At 38.6% G+C, this 20,806-nt stretch overlaps 1 protein-coding gene across 8 annotated transcripts in view; it reads left to right on the top strand.

Moving 5' to 3' along the window:
* Window positions 1–20,806, top strand: part of MED12L (mediator complex subunit 12L) — a 307,612-nt gene that overhangs the window by 69,308 nt on the left and 217,498 nt on the right. For all 8 annotated transcript variants that reach the window (XM_036219081.1, XM_036219079.1, XM_036219084.1 and 5 more), the window contains 3 exons: window positions 311–410; window positions 731–867; window positions 19,196–19,327. In XM_036219081.1, the coding sequence (XP_036074974.1) occupies window positions 311–410; window positions 731–867; window positions 19,196–19,327 (369 nt within the window). The remainder of the gene's footprint in view (window positions 1–310; window positions 411–730; window positions 868–19,195; window positions 19,328–20,806) is intronic.

The raw sequence follows: 20,806 nt of genomic DNA, 5'->3' as shown, positions 1-20,806 counted from the left end.
GTAGAATATTTTAGAACTTTCACCTTTCCATGTGAAATCCTAAAAGATTTTTACTTGTAAAGATTTTCTGCAAGCATTTATTTTTATTTGTTTATTTGCAAGTATTTATTATTGAAAATTGAAAACTGACATTGAACTGCCATTCGTAAATTTTAAAATGCACTCTCGGGCAATAGGCTGAATTTCTTATAATGCAGTCAAGATTGTAGTTCACTGTAGGATGCTCTACTCGTGTGGAAAAACCTGAGAAGATTTAGATAATCACTGTGGCTTTCTGAGCACAAGATAATGAGAAGTGATTATCTTTCAGGTTCGAGCGAGGATTTATGAGGTAGAACAGCAGATAAAACAAAGAGGCCGTGCGGTGGAAGTTCGGTGGTCTTTTGACAAGTGCCAGGAGTCAACAGCAGGTACAGAACACAACAGATGGAGTGCTTTTGAATGTTGGACATCTTGTGCTGTGTTTCTGATTCTTGTAAATCTACCCACCTGTTGAGTACAGACACTTTTTGATGGTGCCACCTTGTGAATTTTGAGGATGTTGTTTGGTTTATTCCCTTGAGCTCCTGGCTGTTCAGCATGTCAGGGTTGGTTTTATTGGCACTTCTGTGCCGAGAATGATTTCTTAACATTTCTTTTGCCCCACATAATGATGATTCCGTACTATGCTGTTCAGGCTTCCTTTGGTGTCTTAATTTCTTATTTTGGTTTGCTTGATTTCTGCATCTAGGGGTGACCATCAGTCGGGTTTTGCACACCTTGGAAGTGTTGGATCGACACTGTTTTGACCGAACTGATTCCAGCAATTCAATGGAAACGCTTTATCATAAGATTTTCTGGGCAAACCAAAACAAAGATAACCAAGAGGTAGTTATTTCTGTTCTTTGTTTCACTTTTTATTAGCATCTTTTCTTCTTCTTCTTCTTTTTTGAATTCAGTAAATTCTGGCAAAGCCTTTTCTTTGAAGTGTAGTATCTTACGAAGGGGTCTACACCCTGAAATTGTTTCATCGTCAGACTAAATGACTCACCATTATTAAAATAAGATGTCCATTGTGCTGGTCTACTTAGGTATATTAATTGGGAAGATTTTTCTTGGTCTTTTTATTGTCATTCCTCATTTTAGTTTTAGCATGGTTTGGCTTTAACTTGGGGGAGAGGATAATGTATTTTAATATTTAGCACATCATAAAGCAATGAACGAATACTCATGGTCATGGTGTTTGAAAAATCTGTAGACAATGATTATATAGGATTCTCCAGAGAAACAGAACCAATAGTGGAAAATATTACATATTTTTTTTTTTTTAAGAGCAAAAGAGTATTTATAGTCATTAGCCCAATAACAATGTTTCGATCAGCAACAGACTGCATCTATGACAGTGGTCCCATGAGATTGTAATGGAGCTGAGGAATTCCTGTCACCTGTTGAGTCATAACTGTTGTAATGTCCTAGTGCAGTGTGTTACTCACATGTTTGTGGTGATGCTGGTGTGAACAAACCTACTGTGTTGCCAGTTGTATAAAAGATAGCACGTATAATTATGTACGGAACATAATGCTTGATAATGATAATAAATGACTATTACCGGTTTTTGTGTTTACTATACTATACTTTTTATCGTTATTGTAGAGTGTACTCTTTCTACTTAATAAAAAAAATAGTTTGCTGTAGAACAGTACACCATGTCACACTGGCAGCAGCCTCATACATTTTGTGTTTACCATTTCTCATTGCATCATTTTTCTCTTGCGCTTGATTTAATCTCGTGTTGCTTTGTACAGTAGTAAGATGCTGTGCAGTTTTGTAGCATAGGAACTACAGGCTATGCTATCTAGGTTTGTGTAAGTATGCGCTCACATTTACACAACAGCAAAATCGCCTAACAACGTGTTTCTGTGACGTATGCCTGTTGTTAAGTGGTGTGTGACTGTATTTTAAGGCAGGGGTGCCCAACCCCTGGGATGCAGACTGGTACTGCTCCTGTTAGATTGGTACTGCTGTGTGGTCTGTTAGGAACTGTGCCACGCAGCAGGAGGTGAGCAGTGGGCGAGCGCGCGGAGCTTCATCTGTGTTTGCAGCCGCTCCCCAGCGCTAGCATCACCACCTCAGCTTCACTTCAGATCATCAGACATTAGATACTCATAAGGGCACCGGTCCTTGTTGCCAACAAGGTTGGGAACCTCCATTTTAAGGATTTGGCTCACATGATTATGGGGACTAGCAAATCTGAAACGTGCAGGGCAGGCCAGCAGGTTGGAAGCCAGGGAAGGGCTTGAGTCTGAAAGCAGTCTGGAGGCAGAATTTCTTCTTCCTGGGGGTGCGTGTATGTGGGTGGGTGGGGGAACGCTGTCTTTTTTCTTAAGGCCTTTAACTGTTTGAATGAGGCCCACCCACATTATGAAGGATAATCTGCTTTACTAAATCTACTGACTTAAATGTTAGGAACATTTAAAAAATACCTTCACAGCAACATCTAGACTGGAGTTGATTGAAAAGCTGGATGCTATTACCTCACCAAGTAGACACAAAATTAGCCATCATAGACAATTTTTTATCATATGCTTTCCTAGCAATAGATTGTTTCATTATTGAACATAGGATTTTCAGTTATTTTTTTTCAACCTTATTTTTGGAGAAATTAAAAATTTGTCTTCTTTTAATAACAGAAAGCTGTTGTGGTTATCTAGATTGTGATAAGCACCAGGAATGCAGAAGTAAGTTTTAAGACATGATACCCACCTTCAAAGAACACCTTAGTTAACTAATTATAAATATCTTTGATTTTCATACTAACCTTTGGGAATGCATGTGTGGAAAGTAGAGATAAAACAAAAACAACAGCCACAAACCTTTCCTTATTCTACCCTTATATGAACTTGATGTAAACCTCTTCCAGGTTACTTCTCTTTTTAGAATGAATTTTGAGTTAGCACCTTGCTTCTCAAAGATAGAGTTCAGTACCACTGATGCCAAATATAGGATATTAAAATGTCGAGAGTGAGGTACAGACTGAGTGTAATTTCTAACTCCTGTGAGCCTCAGTACTTTTGGAGGAGAACATAACTGATTACGAGTCTACATAATTCTGTACTTATCGACACAGGATAGAGTGTTACTGTGTTTGTTTTGTTCTGGAAACCTTAAAGTCTATCTATTTCTAATAAAGACTTTGTTAGATATAAGACTTCAAGGATACTAAGATTTTTAATGCATGGAAAGGAGAGTAGGGTTACCTACGACTCAAGGTGTCCTTACGCTAAGTAAAGATTATGTCGTTCCCTGCTGAGAGTCTTACCAAGTCCCCACAAAACACTTCAGTTTTGTGTTTAGCCCGACTGTATAACTCTCTAGTGAATGAACTGGCCAACATCAGAATTATGTGCCTTATGCACAAACAGACTTACTGACTGACAAGGCCTCTAAAGAGAAAATGATAAGGGCAGAAATTATATTTGATATTTTTGAATGAAATTCTGTTGTATGGTTCTGTCTCAAGCACAGTTGCCTCCAGAGTAGGTGCTTCATGTGAGTCATCGGAGTGCAAGCGGAAACGATTAGAACTTCTGTTTAGATTACATTCTTAAAAAACTTAGGCTTTTTAAACTGTTCTTTTTTGTCTAAGTTTTATAATGGACGTAATTCTTAAGGTAATATCAGTATAGAAGTTTTAAATAAATATGTGTATGTAGAGGGTATTTGCTAAAATATAAAATAAAAACCGAGCTGAAAGAGGATGTGAAAAATGTTTGGGGATCATGTTGCTGTGCTTCCTCTAAATGAGAGACTTCTCTGCCCAGAATGCAGGGTGTACCTGCCACTAGAGGGAGACATGTGCTCAGGGCTCAGAACTGGATGCTCTAGTAACATAAGTGCACTTTGCTGGAAGGAATGTCAATGTTACCTGTTTAGGAGTAATTATAATGAATGTTGACTCAACTCCAGAAAGGTTTGATGTGAGTGAGTGGTTGCTTTGTGGTTCCTATGCTGTTTCATGAGTAAGAGAAAAACTGCATTTTAGCCTGTAATTCAGACTGGTCACCTTTTCTTAATAATCAGTCAGAATAACTGGACAGATCCTTCTGAAATATTTAACCTTGAATTAATTTTTACAGTATGGTTTTGGCCTCTACTTTGTGTATCAGTGTAAGGATGTATATGCATGCAAATGACAACATTTCATCTCTGTGTTTATTCTTCACCAGGGTTTACTCTTATCTTGACTTCTGAGTCACTTTATATAATTTTGGAATTCATGTATGAGCTGCAGAGGTATATTGGCCCTGCTCAGCTGTGTGACCTTGAGCAAGTTACTCATGGGCTCTGTGCCGTAGTGTCCTAAGGCACACTTGTTAAATCTGCGTGGAGCAGTGCCCTGTCTGTCTCTAAGGAGACATGAGCACTTTGAGAAAGGATTATATAAGTATTTTAACAGTTGTTATTGTTAATGATAATATAGTAATCGTTAGTGTTTTTTGGAAGAACCAATGCGATGAAGTTATAATTTTCTGATAAGTAGTTTTATAGAGTGGTATGGTCGATGTTCAGAAACACATCTCAGTTCTTTAAAATGCACTTCTCCTTTTTGGTTTTATAACTTGTGTTAGGACTTAGACAACATGTTAGATAAAAGGAAATGTTACTGAGTTCTGCAGTTACAGTGAGTGTGAGGTTTGCTTTTGCTGAAGTTTTGTTTAGGTATATCTGGGCCCTGCATTGCGCAGCCTCTTTTCCCACATCTGTTTGGGAAACTTGAACTTCATTTTCCTTGATTCCCGTTTCTCTGGAACTGCTAAAGGGAAGTACAGTTCTCTCCACTCTCTCATAGGGAGGGAGAGAGCAGCTGTTCAAATAAGGGGTCAGAGGTTCAGGTTTGTGTTATATAATCAGTTTTAGTATTTGGTGAAAGCCCGTTGAAAACAGTATGCATGGGACGAAGGGATTTGAGGCCTTGGTCCTGCCTTGTGTTTCAACTACGGTCACAATAGTAAGAGTAGGAGTGTAGGTGGGCTTTGAGGACCTCCTGATTCAAAACCCTGACTGAGTCTGTCACTTGTGACCTGCAGGTGGGGGTCACATTGCGGACCTCACCTCTGAGTGGCGGGATGAAGGGGTGTCCCCACAGCCCTCCAGAGCCCCAGTTTCTCTCCTTTCCTGTGTTTGGTGTATGAGGGAAGAAGCAGCTGCATCTTTGGGTGCCCTGGGGATATGGATAGAAGGCAGATTGTAAAGCTGCCTGTTCACTTCTCTCTGGTGCCCCAGGAAGCAGACTTCCTCCTGAGTAATGAGAAGCCTGAACCAGCTGCACTGCGCAGAATGGGCCAGAGTAGCAGCAGCATGTGCATTTCTTCTTTCCCTGCTATTTAAACCATCACACATCCAGACCCTGAAGGCATACTACGTATTTGTTGTTTCTGTTTGTTTTGTGTTGAGAAGATCCAAGAAGCATTCTTTGAACAAGTGTGATGAGTTCATACTGAGTTTTTGAATGGCAAAGGCCTGAAGTCCAGAGCATGTGCCTTACTTACCTCTGGCAGAGGTCTCCATGGCCGAACCCGGTCTGTCTGTCTCAGACCAGGAGGCTAATACACCACCTGACCACTGTTATCTTCAAAGACAAAATCTCGGATTCTGTCGCTGTTTGTTCTGCGTTTGTCTTCTTGCAAGCCTGTAGTTCTGTAGGTTGGGATCTGTGTTTCTTTTCACTAGCATATCAGCAGCTGCTAGCACCATACCTGGGGTCCACAAGTCCTGAGGAGATATTTATTAAAATTTTTTTCGAGGTTCATAAAAATGCTGCTTGGACAATGAACTGGAAGGGGAAACCCCTCTGTTAGGTTTGACTTGGAGTGGTAGGGTTGAGTGCAGGATGAAGTGTATATAATATGTCAGTTTTACCAGTGGTTTTGGTTCAGATGTATGAGATGAATATATGCGAGTGGAGGCAGGAGTGTGGCCAACAAGAGAGCTCTCAGCTGTAAAATCAGCAGGTTAGTGTATTTCTTTGGAGGTATTATGGGCAATTCACTTTTGATGAATGTTAGTTTCTTCATTTGTAAAAGGGCATTCTATCTCATGATGATGTCAGAATGACGTGAAGCTATGGATAAAACTTTTAGATATTTATAGTGCCTGGATGTAAACCCCAGCTGCTGTTATTACTGATGATGTCTTTTGGGAGGTAGTTAGGAACCAGGGAGATGGAAGGAATGCCACCCACTGTGGACACATACAAACCCACACATATAACAACTGTCCATCACACAATCTGCTAATCTATAAAGCACAGATAAGATCCGTCAGGCTTTTTTCATTCTTTGGTTATTAGGAAGGCTTTACCTTCCATAGGAAGCTATAGGATGAGTTTGGCCCACTCACAGTGAGTGGTATACCAGTGCTGTAAAAGAGATGATGCTCATTTCATTGCTTAGGTTGTTTTTGTTTGTTTGTTTTTTGTGTTTAATGTTATTGTTTAACATAAGGAAAAATTTTTAGTCACGTTTTAAAACCAAGACTCAACAAGGCAAAAAGTCAAGCAAACAAGGAAAGGCACAGGGCAACTTTCTGTCGGGTGCCCTGTGCTGGGTCTCATGGCTGAGAGCATGGCCCTGCCGTCACCTGTTGCTCCTTGGAAGTTGACGCCTTTTCCTGCTGGATACCCAAAGGAGGCATCAGGAACCTTTTGCAGCTCCCATTTTCTTCTTTCTCAAAAGAAATCTGTTAGTAGAAAGCAGTTACATTAACATGGTTGGGTAAAATAATTGTGTGTCCAGACATTTAGACTTTGCTGTTATTGATAAGGGCCAGTAAAGACTTTGTTTAGATTGGGATGGGCTTTTTGGATTTTTGATTTTGAGCATGTATACAAGTCTTTTTTTTTCATTTTCAGCCTTTTTTAGGGGTGTGGGGGGTGACTACTTCTTAAGCACTAGGCCCTGTTTCAAGTGTGTTATATCTTATTTTGTTCTGGCCAGTGAGATGCATGTTTTAAAAAAATTATTTTATACCCTACTTTACAGATAAGGAAACCCAGGCTTAGAGAGGATAAGTAAATTGTCCAAGCTCATACTCAACTCATTAGTGGGAGAATAACAGTTGGAATCCAAGATGGTTTCAGAAGGACATTCTTAACTGCTACATTCCATTCTTTGCACTTCTTTTAAAAAATCTCTTTATTTTAGGTAACTAAAGCTAAACAAATAAGTGTCAGATGTAATTTTGGAAAAAAAGGGAAAAAACCTTTATAATTGCCTTAAACAGTTTCCACATATTAATATTGGCACATTTTTCTGTAGGAAAAATCTCTAATTTTTAAAAGCTTGTTCAACAATTTTGACATAGTAAACAATATTTAAGTTAGGAAGTCCAAATCCTCAAGTCAAGCAATCTGGCCTTTGTAGGACAGCACAGACTTGAGGCCAGTTCAGGACTGGATTCGAATCTTGATTTCACTGCCAAGTAGCTGGGTGGCCTCAGACCAGTTACTTAGCTTCCTCGGTGTCATTCTTTTTGTACAACGGCCTTACTAACAGAATCCACTTCACATGGTAGCATAAGGTAAACAGTAAAAGTCAATTGTTATGTTCTTGGCTGGGCAACTTTGACGGTTGCGTGAGTAGAACCTAGCACCATCTTTTAGAAACTGACATTTCTCTTCTCATCTGTGTGTTTCCTTTATTATTCATAAAAGACAAGCAGTAAAGTTTATTGGAACGTACAGTGGTCTGATGTTTTAATTATTTTCAGTAGGAGAGACGTGCTACTTCTCAAGGACTTTCAGAGGGATTTTCTTGGTGATTATAATTCATCTCGTGTATGACTTCTGTTATACAGTTACACATTTCTCAAAACTCTGTTTTCTTCGTTTGTATTATTATTTAAATGTTGATTTGACTGAGGGATAGCAAACTGATTTTTTTTTTTTTTTTGTCACAGTGCAAATTAATGACAATTTGTTGATATAAATGCTCAGAGGAATTGTTTTAATTTTTTTTAACCTACCTCTTCTCGGAACTCAGAACTAAACTGTTTGTAAACTGTTGCTTAAAAAAAAGAGGAAGTCTTTTTTGTTTTCATGGTGTATGTTTCGTTTGTTAGATGTCATAAGACTAACGGTTATTGAGTCTAAGAATGTGAGACTAGGAAAACCTGCCCCTTTCCTCATCAAAAATCAGCCATCTCAAATATCTTTTGGAAATGTCCATATGGAAGCATTCATATGTGTAAATATTTTTCAATAACAAATGCTATTCATATTTAAATAATAAATCTTATGAGCTTATAGTTAACAGTCTTAGGCATATTACTTTATATGGTGATTCTGATTGTTAAAAATACCATTCATGACTATGTACAGCGGGCTTATGTTCTGTTTGCAGCTTAAACCAATTTTTAACTGATGCAACTCTTGAAATTCAACCAGATCGCCATAATGTGTCTCAGGTTGCAAACAATATGACTTGCTAATAAAACTATTCTGCATATTATTCCATATCATTTATTGGTGCTGTAATATGAATAATGTTTTTATTTTGATATGACTATTTTGTTTAAAGCTGACTAAGAGTAATTACATTTATAAACATGTCCTTTTAGTCTCAGATTAAAGTGCTATTAAAGAGTTTTTGAGTATATGATCACAAGTTTGCTGTAGTTTATAGTAATGAGTCATTGATTTTTCATGTTCCCTTTTATGGTAGTATATTAAGAAATTCCTTATTTTAAAGTGAACAATCTCCTTATTTTAAAATGTTAAACAGTCTCACAAAATATCTTATAATTTCCAAAGGAGGGCTGCCTCGCAGAGGTAATTGCCAGTTATTTTCCCTCCTTTGTTAAAAAATGGAAGACCAATGGTTAGCTTCTAGAGACCATCGAGTTATTGAATAAGAATCGAATTAGGCTTAGTCTATCAGATTTGTGCCTGCTCTACCCCAGGAAAGAAAAGTTTGACAGATCCCCCTCATGGGGAAAACCTTGCTTCACATTTGGAGTGTCTTTACTGTAGTTGTAGATAGCACTCTTAATGATGATTATTTGCAACAGAATTAATAATGATTTTAGTATTTTACCAGTATGGGTGTGTCCCAAGTCTGTGAGGCCAGGTGAATAATGCTGTTATTTAAAGGACCTTACTGAGTTTTGAATTTTGTGTCCATTCATCCTCTCATTTATTCTCATTATAGACGTTATTTCTTCTTGTGATTGTTATGTACATGGTACTTGAATATTTTATTGATATAAAGAAGTCCCTTTCAGCCCACTACGTGGAATCTGCTCCTATTCTTGTGCTGAGAGTGGGGGGCTGCCAGAGCCCCTTCCATAGAGCTAGATAGCTTGGATTTGACTGTCAGGTTCGTGACCTAGCAGCTTTGAGACGTTTAACAAGTTACTTAACCTTTGGGCCTCACTTTGCAGAACGATCATATGATGGTGTGAAAGCGTTAGAATAGGAATGCTGGATGACAAATACATATTATCTATGTGACCAGTAACCACTGTTAATTTTGGTCCATATCCTTTGGATATTTTTGTAGGCATTTATGTACATATTTATGAACACTTAAGACTCTAACAGATTGGAAGACATAAGCGAGATTGCATTCTAGATAATATTTTGCAGGATTTTTTCTTCATCGCTTAGTATTCCTTTAGTTAAAGTAGCATATAGTACATTGCTTTTATATTCTTTGGTTAAAAAATATCTATTGAACCTACTCTGTGCCACCCACAGTGGTAGATGCTGAAAATAAAACCACAAAGAAGATACACTCCTCCTGCCTTATGGGACTATCTAGTCTAGCAAGTATAAGATGCAGAAAGAAGTCTTTGGTAATTCACTCCTATGGTTTTGTTTTCTGTATGTCAATTAGATTAGAAGTTTGGCTGCTAGAGCAGTAGGAGGCAGGGCTGGAACCATGGGTGGCAATGGCTGGTTGGAGTGGGGCCTGCGTGACCCACTTGGGAGATTCCCATGTCACTATGATGCTCCTTGTGCTTCCAGTGATCTTAAGTCATCCATGATGGAAGCAGCAGTGTGGTACAGCAGAAAGTATGGACTTTGGAATTAGGTCTCCTGGTTTTGCCACGTTGAATCTCTGTGCCCTTTGCCATCTCACTGAGCCTCTGAAACCCTGTTTTCTTATTTGTAAAATGAGAATAGCAATACCTACTTCAAAGTTTGTTGCGATTAAAGATGATGTAAGTGAAACACCCAGTACCTGCCCAATAAATATTTGCGATTATTACTACTGCTACTGCCAGTAGTTGCACCTCCTTGTTTGGTGCTTTTTCTCTGACCTTACTTTAGCTCTGTGTGCCACGGCTCATTTTCTCTGTCTGTCTCTGTCTCTCCGTTTCTTGTTCTTGTGTATCCCACTTACCTGTATGCAGTTACAAGCTGGGGGGGTGCATGCTTTGGATTATTCTACACCATCTTAATATATATTATGAAGTACCAGTAGGAAAAGCTGCCTTTTGCTGCCCCTGAAGACCACACAATTTTTTGTGGTGTTGGTTTGGTGAAGTACTTTTCCTTAGTAGTTCTCAGAGGTGTGTTTCCCCTTCCTAATGGATATTCGAACCCAGTAGCTGAAGATCTAATAGCCATGAAGCTGTGTTGTAAAAGATTCGTATTACATGAAAGTAAACATTACAGAACAAGGGAACAGATTTTCTGACTGAAGCTGGAAGCACCAAAGGAAGAATGCAGAAAAGCCTAGAGCACCTTGGGGCTCACACAAAGACCATTGTGTTCCCTGGGGGGAAAGGTTAAAATTACCTTCCCAGGTTCTTTTGACAAACAGTTGTTGCCCTGCATACTTAATTCATTTCCCAAGAGTCGTGTTGTGGAAAGAGTTCCATGAATTAGTTGGGTGATCTTGGACAAGTTATTGAACATCTCAGTACTTTGGTTTCCTTATTCATAATAACTAGCGCATAGATAGTGAAGATTAAAATAAATAATTCCTGAAACAGTTATTGCAGTGTCTATAAATTAAGCATTGAAATGTTAATTATTTCTATTACTACCGCCTTCAAAATTTCCAAGATATCTTTTTTTAAAAAATTATTTTAATTAGTTTCAAGTATGCAGTACATTGGTCAGACATTTATACAGCTTATAAAACGATCCTCTTGATTGCTCCTTCGCTCCTCTGGTTTTCCACCTAGCTGATAGATTAATGCTAACTGCATTCCCTATGCTGTGCTTCCCATCCCTGTGACTATCAGCTACTAATCTGTACTTCTTTAACCCTTCACTCCATTCTCTCAGTCTCCCAATCCCCCCTCCCCTCTGTCCGTCACCACATTGTCCTCTATATTTGCGAGTCTTTTTTTGATTAGTTTGTTCTTTTTGTTCCTTAGTTTTCACATATAAGTGAAATCATATGATATTTATCTTTCTCTGACTTACTCAGCACCATAACTTCTAGGTCTATCCATGTCATTGCAAATGGTAGAATTTCATTTTTTTTAATAGCTAAGTAATATTCTATTGTACATATAAACCATAACTTCTTTGTCCAGTTGTCTGCTGATGGGCATTTAGGTTGCTTCCATATCTTGGCTATTGTAAATTGTGCTGCCATGAATATTGGGTTGCATAGATCTTTGCAAATTATTATTTTGGTTTTTTTTGGATTAATACCCAGAAGTGCAATAGCTGGGTCAAAAGGTAGACCCATATTTAATTTTTTGAGAAACCTCCAGACTGTTTTCAATAGCTGCTGTACTAATTTGCAATCCCACCAACAATGTATGAGGGTTCCCTTTTCTCCGCATCTTCTCCAACACTTGTTTTTTGATTTATTGATGATAGCCATTCTGGTAGGTGCGAGGTGACATCTCATTGTGGTTTTAATGTGCATTTCACTGATGATTAGTGACCTCGAGCATCTTTTCATATGTCTATCTTTATTAATGATTTTGAAAATGATTTAGCTCATACCACTTTATTTTATATTTGAAATTTTTATTAAAGTTCATGGAAAGATTTACATTTAAGACCAAGAAATTTTAAGTTTTGATTTTTGTTGTGTCTACTTTGATCAGTTATCAGTGCAAAGACTTAGGTAATTACTTAAAAAACAATAAATATTCCTAAAAGCCTGTTCAACATAAGAGATGTTTGACCAGGATATAAACAGATAATCTCATTTGGTCAGGGCTAGTCTCTTTTAGTATCCAGAATATTTTACAAGATTGAACACAGAGCAGTGCACCTCATGAGTACCTGATAGAGTGATTTTTTAAAACAATCTCATAAGTCTTCACTGCCTATCAGAGCTCCACACCCAGAATGTAATATTTAAAGCTGAGAGGATGGTGTATTACAACTGGTAACCCTTCCTTGTACCGTCTGGGGGCAGGAAGAGGAGCAATACCCTCAGAAGAAGTAGGGGTACAGCTCCTAGAATAAGGGAAGAATGGTTGGCAGACAGAGAGCAGACCTTGTCTGAGGACTCCTACCCTTGGAGAGGATGTAGGATTTCCTGCTAATAGGGCACCTTTGACCTCCTCTTTTCTGTGTTCAGTTGCAAGCTTCCCCCATCTTCATTTCTTATTTATACAACTTTAATCAGATATTAAAATAGCACCATTTGCCTGTAAATAAATAGAAATTAAAACAATTACTGTTAAATTTGTCTAACCTCCATTGCTAAAAAAGTCATTCTCTTTCCTGTGAACCACCTGCATTGACCTTTTTCTCCCAACTGTAAGGTCACCTTACTCTTATCTGATTTGATCTATTATATACCTGTTTCAGATTTTGGAAGGAAACTTTGTTAGTTCTGACAGCTGGGATGGGAAGTATTTTGATAACATGCTTCACCGATGCCTGGAAAACACTCATATCTTGTCACTTTAAGATAACATCCTTGGGCTGTATTCTCAGAGATAGAATTGTTGGAGCAAATAATATGAACACTTTTAAGACTTGTTATCTAATAGAAATTACATCCAAAAGGGAAGTACCAGTTTATTCCTAAGTAATATGTGAGAATCTATATATCTAGTGCCTAGAAGAGAGCCTCGCAATAGTAGGTGCTCAATACATATTTGTTGAATAAATTAATAAGTAAATGACCGAGTGAGGCTACAACATATTTCATGACACTTTCCTTTGATGTGTTATCATTAAACCTGTTTTCCAGATTTATAATTTTGTAGCCTTCCTATATTTGACATTTAACCAGCAGTGTTCTGCTCCTGTAATTCCTTGAAGCACAACGATATTTTTCACTTTTTATGTGGGTGCTTAAAATTACTTAGAATTAATTTCCTATTGTAGCTGTAACGAGTTATCAGAAACAGCGTCTTAAAACAACATAAATTTATTCTCCTACAGTTGTGTAGCTTGTGATCTTACTGGGCTATAATCAAGGAGTTAGGCTGAAATTCTCCCGGAGGCTCTAGAGGAGTGTCCGTTTCCTTATGTGTTTCAGCTTCTAGAGGCTGCCTGCTTTCCTTAACTTGTGTCTACTTGCTCTGTCTTCAGAGCCAACAGCATCGTATCTTCAAATCAACTGCCTGACTTTGACTCCTGCTTCCTTTGTCACATATCTTTCTCTGACTCTCCTCCCTGCCATTCTATTTCTAATACAAACAGCACCCCTTGCGATTACATTGGGCCCACCCAAATATTTCAGGATAATCCCTCCATCTCAAGATCCTAAATTAGTCAACACCCAAAGTCTCTTGCCATTTAAGGTAACAGATTCATAGGTCCTGGGATTAGGATGTGGACATCTTTGGAGTGGGGTGGGGCATTGCTTTGCCTGTTGGATACTTTAGTTTTCATTTTGTTTATCTTTGTTTTGAAATTTAATTCTTCAAGATTTTTCTCAAAGCCACCTTCTGAAAGAAGCATCTAATAATTTCCTTCAGTTGTCTCTGTCTGCTCCTGCTGGATGTTTTCCAAGATAGTTTTCATGTCCTTTTTTTATACATCCAAATTATTTATATATGTATGCGTCTGTTCTCTTGTTGAAGACAGGGCCTGTATTTAGTTCATAATCATTGTGGGGTTTTTTTTTGTTTGTTTGTTTGTTTGTTTTTTTTTTTGAGAAAAGGAGCTCAGTGTTTTCAGAAATTTGTTTTCAGGATGAGAATACATTTCAGCTTACATATTTGGAATCATGATGTCCTGTTGACAGTTATTTGCATTAATTTGTAAGATAGCATCTGGCAGGCAAATGGAAGCCGCCCTCTAATAGTTTGTTTTTTGTTTTATTTTTTTAAACATTTATTTGATGCAGAGCAGTGTGGAGGGAATGAAACATTGGTATGTGGGGACCATGAGCCATGGACGTCTGTATATGCTTTGAACATGTCCGATGGCATATATCCTGGAACTGGTGTTTAGAGTTACATCAGCAAAATAGCCTCCTTATTTTTGATAATTAGTGATACATCCACTATTTTAAAATGAGGACCAAAGCTTCAGAGTAGATAGTGGGTGGATTGGGGGGTGGGGAGAGATTTGATTGGGATATTATCTTGAAAAATAATGCCAAAATCATAAAATTTTTTTTGGAATGTAATTTTTCAATAATAAAAAACTAAGGAAATGCTTTATTACCCAAATATATAAATATGTAATTATTCATATTGCAGAGATAGCTTGCTCTCAAATTTATATAATACAACCTGGTTTTCCAATGTAATCTTCTGAGAAGTTAAGTGTAAGTTTTTGTAAAACTTCTCTTGGAGTATTTTCCTGTTTCTTCTAAAATCAGCACAGAACCTCTCTCCCCACCGCTCCAGCGTCCTAAGCAAAGAATGGCATCATGTGATAGGCTGTTGGATATTCAGATAGGAGTGGACTTTGCACTATTGGAATCTGGCCAGTTTGGAAAAATACATTTTGATTGAAAATAGATTTTGAAATCTATAACTTGTTATGGACATAATTGATACGAAGACAAGAAAATTTCATTGATAAAACTTTGTTTTAAAAACAGTCTTTTCAGCAGCATTTTCCTCTGATTTTCTTAATTCACTTAATTCCTGATAATCACAAATTGAGTTTACTGCTGCAGCAGGAAGACTGCAGGCCTGTCTTCAAGCTAAGGTCACAGACCTCTGTAAGCTGGGACAGAGGATGCTCATCTCCTATGAGATGAGGAAGGTACAGGTGGATGTAACTTACTTCCTCCTCCACCCCATCAAAATGTCTAGTTGCTTTATGATTAGTTGTCTTTTCTGCTTTTCCCTCGATACAAGGTGAACTTTTTGAGAACAGGGACCAGAGCTTTAACGTTTTTTGTTTCCTCAGTACCTAGCTTCTCACGGGTCTTTAGTAAGAGCTTTTGGTAGTGAATTGCCTTCTTCCTAGGACTTGTTTTCTAGCACATTACCCAAATCTAGTTATGTTGAAGAGAAGTCTTTTCCTTTATATGTTCTTTTCTGTGCATCTCTAGGTCAAGCAGAGCCTATTACTTAAATTGCGTAATTCAATTGTTTATTCTTTTGTAACATATTTCCATCTACTTTTTATGATCAGAGGGAAGTAAAAAAATCTTTATAAATGTGTATATGATGTGTATTCCTTAACCAGGTTCTCTTAAAAACTGGTGGCACTATTTTTAGGGTAACTTGTTAATCTAAATTGAAGCATTGTGGTACTTCACTGGACTGACTTATATTTATACTTTTCTGGATTAGATTGAATCCAGGCAGGAATTCCTCCCAGTCTAAAACTGATTAGGAATTCTTTTTAAAAAAAATGCGTTTATTTTAATTAGTTTCAAGTATACAGTATATTGGTTAGACATCTATACAATTCGTAACACGATCCCCCCAATTGCTCCCTCCCTTCTCTGACCCTCCACCTAGCCAATGTATTTATGGTAACTGCATTCCCTATGCCATGCTCCCCATCCCTGTGACCATCGATCAGCTACTAATTTGTACTTCTTTAACCCTTCATCCCATTCTCCCAGCCCCTTAAATCCCACTCTACTCTTTCTATCGCCAAATTGTCCACTATATTTGTGAGTCTTTTTTTGATTAGTTTGTTGTTTTTGTTCCTTAGATTGTGCATATAAGTGAAATCATATATTGTTCATTTTTCTCCGTCTGACTGAAATACCTTCTAGATCCATTAAGGCAGTATCTTTTTCCATCTCCTTCGTTTTCATATGTAGGGGTCTTGTTTTCTTATCCTTTCAGCCACTCTATCTTTTGGTTGAAACACTTAATTCTTTTCCATTTAAGGTGCTTATTGATAGGAATTTAGTTGTTACCATTCTTTATTCCTGTTTTTGATACATATTTTTTCTTCTTAAAGGAGTCCCTCCAGCATTTCCTATAATACTGGCTTGGTGGTGAAAAATTCCTTTAGCTTATTTTTGTCTGGGAAGTTCTTTATCTGTCCTTCAACTCTAAATGATAGCTTTGTTGGATAAGTTATTCTTGGTTATAGGTTCTGGGTCTTTGTCTTGTTGAATAATTTTTGCCAAGCCCTTCTGTCTTGCATAGTTTCTTTTGAGAAATCAGCTGCCAGTCTTATGGGTGCTTTCTTATAGGTAACTGTTTTTCTGTTCCTGCTTTTAAGATTCTTTGTATTTAACCTTTGGCATTTTAATTATGATGTGTCTTGGTGTGGGCCTCTTTGGATCTCTGATTTTTGGAATTCTCTGAGCTTCCTAGGGTTTAATGTCCATTTCCTCTACCAGGTTAGGGAAGTTTTCCATCATTATTTCTTCAAACAGCTGTTTAGCATCTTGATTTTCTTTAGTTACGCCGATCAGACAGATTTTTGGATCCTTAATAGTATCTCATATGCTCCTTAAATTATTTTTATAGTCTTGGCATCTTATCTCTTGCCATTCTGATTGAGTGTTCTTGGCTTTTCTGTCCTTTATATAGGGCATTTGATCCTTTTCTTTATTCCCTTTGTTTATTTTTTTGTTTATTCCATTTAATATACTTCTCATCTCAGATAATAGGTTCTTCATTTCATACTGGTTCCCTTTTATAATTTCTATTTCCATTTTTATGTTTTTTATCTCTATATCGAAGTTCTCACTGAATTTATCTACACTTCCCAAAAGTTCAGAGCATCTTCATAACCAGTGTTTTGAGTTCTACATCTGTTAGATTAGGTGACCCCATTTATCTGGATCTCTGTTCTGTTCTCTCATATGGTTTCTGCTTCTTTGTCTTCCCATTTTGGCTGCCTTTCTGTGTCTGTTTCTATGTACTAAGCAAAGCTCCTAAGTCTCCTTGTCTTATTAGGGTGAATTTCTGAAGTAGGTGTCTAGTGGCACAGTCCTGAGAGGGGTTCAGCTGCAGGCCAAAGTTAGCCCCAGCCTCTACCCGCTTCTGGGGCCACCTGTTAAAATTCAGCAAACAATCCACAGATGCTGTGCTTATAGTTGCCTCAAAAGGCCACACTAGAAACTGAGGCCAGTTGCTTCCAGTGTGACTGTAGCACTGTTCAGCAAGTAGCACCTGACTCAGGCTGTACTTGGATGTGGCTTGGGTGGGGTTGCAAATTGGGGAAGGCAGGGTTTCAGGGAATCCTCTGAGCTGAGCGACCTCACCAGTTTTGATGACACCATGGCTATGGTGGCTCTGAGTCCACGCACTGGAAGTGGGGAAGGGCTCGACAGGAAACAATGGATACCGCTGGCACTTCTGTACACAGCGAGTCTCACCTTGGCCTTCACTCCAACAATTCACTGTCCTCCTGTAAGTCCCTGGTTCCCCCTGCAAGCAGCCAGATTAGCACTGGTGCTCAGAGCCAGCAAAGTCTGTCACCACGAAAATACACTTGAGGCCACGGCCCCGTTAAAAGGAGTCTGCCACTGCAGCAGCCGCTGTCTCACTCAGCCGCTCGGGACAAGTCAACCTCATGTCCTCGCCCTGTCCTGCCTTCTGCCATTGCAGGGTGCTTGGACTTCTCCCTAGTTGTATGGCTTCTTCATCTAGATCTCAGGGAAGTTTCCCTTGCTGCTGCTCCCTGTTTCCATCACAGCTTTGATTGGTCACCAGAGGGATGAACAGAGCCTCTATCATCTACACCTTTTTTTTCCTTAGTAATTCCTATCCTCGGATTCTTGGATGTCTTCTCATAGTTCATAGACCTGAAATGCTGAGCTAAGGGGGGGGGGGAGAGCGAGCGAGCGCTCGTGTGTGTGTGTGTGTGTGTGTGTGTGTGTGTTGCAGGTCATATGCTCATAGCCATCATAATCTTAACTAAGCTTGTGGATCTAAAAAGTTAAGACCTTCTCATGTAGCATGTAAGTGCTAACACTGTGACTGTGTAGTTCTTTTGGCATAGTGTTTATACAATTGGACATATATAAAAAACTTACAGGTGATGTTCCATTGGTTGGCATGGATCCTGTAGAAGGAAAGGCCGGATTGTATCGAAGGGTGATCCCCTCGTTGATTTACCACCTCCTGATTCATGTCACTTGGGTCCCTGTGACCTTTCTTTGACTCCCCTCATGCTCAGTCTGTGGTGCCCATTTATAGGCTGTGGCACTATAGCTGAGAGTGCTGGTGGCAGTGCTGGGCCCTACACAGGCCCAGGCTGCTGTCCTTTGTTAACTGTGTCTGCTTTTAATTTTTGTTCCTTGATGTCTGGCTATCATTTTTTATGTTCATTGTTTCTAGTGCAGTGAGTCTTTGATTAGCATTCTAGTCTCTCCCCGCCTCTTCCCCTCCCCTCCCCCCTCACACCATTTGTTTCTTCCAGTTCCTCATTGGACTGCGCAATTGGATGACCAGCTTGTTAGGACTATTGAGTGAGTCTGTGAGCTGTGAGTGAGGGCCTGAGGGGATTGACAGTGGAGTGAAGTGCTTGGCCGTCATAATAGCTGTTCTTGATAGTCAGTGGTCTGTTTCCCTTTTGAAATTGTTTACTTTTGAAATTGAGTTCTGGAGGATTGATGGGCTAGGTTACGATCTTGTGTTAAGTGAAGGCCATATATAAGGAAACTCTAATTTTCTTGGAATTGTTACAGATTCAGCCCCTCTAAGTAAGTGATTTCCTTCTTATGACTCAAGTTTTGTTCTTTATATTTCAATTACAAAAGATATGGGAACACTTTCTAAAATGACTGTAACAAAATATAGCAATGAAACTTAAAGCTTTAGATGTTGCATTGCTTGCTTCCCGACTCTCATTGGGTGAACATTTCATTTGATGTGGCTGGTACCCCTTTCTCTTGGTCACTAGGTAGCCCCCAATGATGAAGCCGTGGTGACGCTATTGTGTGAATGGGCTGTGAGCTGTAAAAGGTCAGGCAAGCACAGGGCGATGGCTGTGGCAAAACTCTTGGAGAAGAGGCAAGCGGAAATCGAGGCAGAGGTAGGTGGTTTTATTTCTACTTGTTGAATGCCTTCATTTAAAAATAGTGTTTTGGGGAGGATTCTTTTTTTCTTATCCTTGTGCTGTTTTTCTTTTCCTTTGAAGGAAAAGGGAGAATGTTTAAATTTACATAAGGACTCTGTAGTTGGCTGCTTCTAAGTTGATGAAGCCAATAGTTTATATACTGAACCAATTTGTGGTTATCTATTTTTTTAAAAAACTGTAATATCTAAGAGAGAAATCTCCCTTTGTGAGGATAAGATTGATACATATATGCTTGTATATATCTTTTGTATTATTATTATATATGGCGTGTATATCTATATGTATGTGTCTATATATATACACATGTGTAGATACATACACATATATGAATATTTTACATATATATATAAAATGAATTTTGAAGCCATGTAATATTTTCGTGGAACTGAAAATACTCTTGAGGCAGTTGTGACTACGAGATTGATTTAGATACCAATATACCAATTTATATTATTTATGTTAGATTGCATTCTGACCCCAGAGAAAGCAGTTAAATCCTCAGGAGTAGATTATAAAGGAAAAAACAAAGCTAACTTCATAAACACTAGCTTTTGTTGAAGGGAAAAATTTTCAGTGAGCCTTCTTTTGTGCTTGTGATATTTAGCAGGGATGGCTCTGGAGAAGGCGTGTGGATGATCTGAGTGGACCCTGTCATTTCTCACCTGGATGACTGCAAGTCCTCTTGCCTCGTCTCTTTGTTCCCTCTCTTGTTCTCCACTAGAATCCACACAGCAGCCAAAATGGAAACAAATCACATTGTTCTCTTACTAAAACTTCATGATGGCTTTTTATGTGTCCCACAGAGCCTCACGTGAGCCACCCTGCCCACCTTTCCTACTTTGTCTCCTACCTTGCTGCTACCTTGGTCTTCCTGCCCCTCCATCACTCCAAACTTGTTTTTGTCTTGGGATCTTTGCTGTTCCTTCTGGTCGCACACTCTGCTCCCCAATCTTTACATGACCAGTTTTGTTTTGTTTTGTTTTGTTTTGTTTTGTTTTGTTTTACCATACCTGTTTCAGAAAGTAGCACTTTGTTGCATCTCTAGTTCAACATGTGTCACTTCCTCTGGAGATCGTCCATCACCACTTATCTGTTAATAGTACCCACTGCTCAGCCACTTTCTCACATAATCTATTTTACTCCCTTACTGGCTTATTTAATACCTGCCTACTCCGCTCCTCCCCGCCCCCAGTAGAATGTAAACTTGACAACAGGGACCTTGCCCACCCTGTTCACTGTGTATCCTGGCACCCAGAATAGTGCTTAGTGCATAGTAGATGCTCAGGAGATGTTTGTTGCCTGAATGAATGAACACTTAGCTGGTTCTCTATTACTGATAATTCATTACTTCCTATGAAGCTATTAAAAATGAAATAGGAAGAATATTTTCATAGCCATCTTCTCTGTTGGGAAAGCACTATTCACCAAATACAG

The sequence above is a fragment of the Rousettus aegyptiacus genome, unplaced genomic scaffold (assembly GCF_014176215.1).
Source record: "Rousettus aegyptiacus isolate mRouAeg1 unplaced genomic scaffold, mRouAeg1.p scaffold_m13_p_4, whole genome shotgun sequence".
Lineage (NCBI taxonomy): Eukaryota > Metazoa > Chordata > Mammalia > Chiroptera > Pteropodidae > Rousettus > Rousettus aegyptiacus.
Note: the sequence above shows the minus strand (reverse complement) of the source record. Positions and strands in the feature narration are given on the sequence as shown.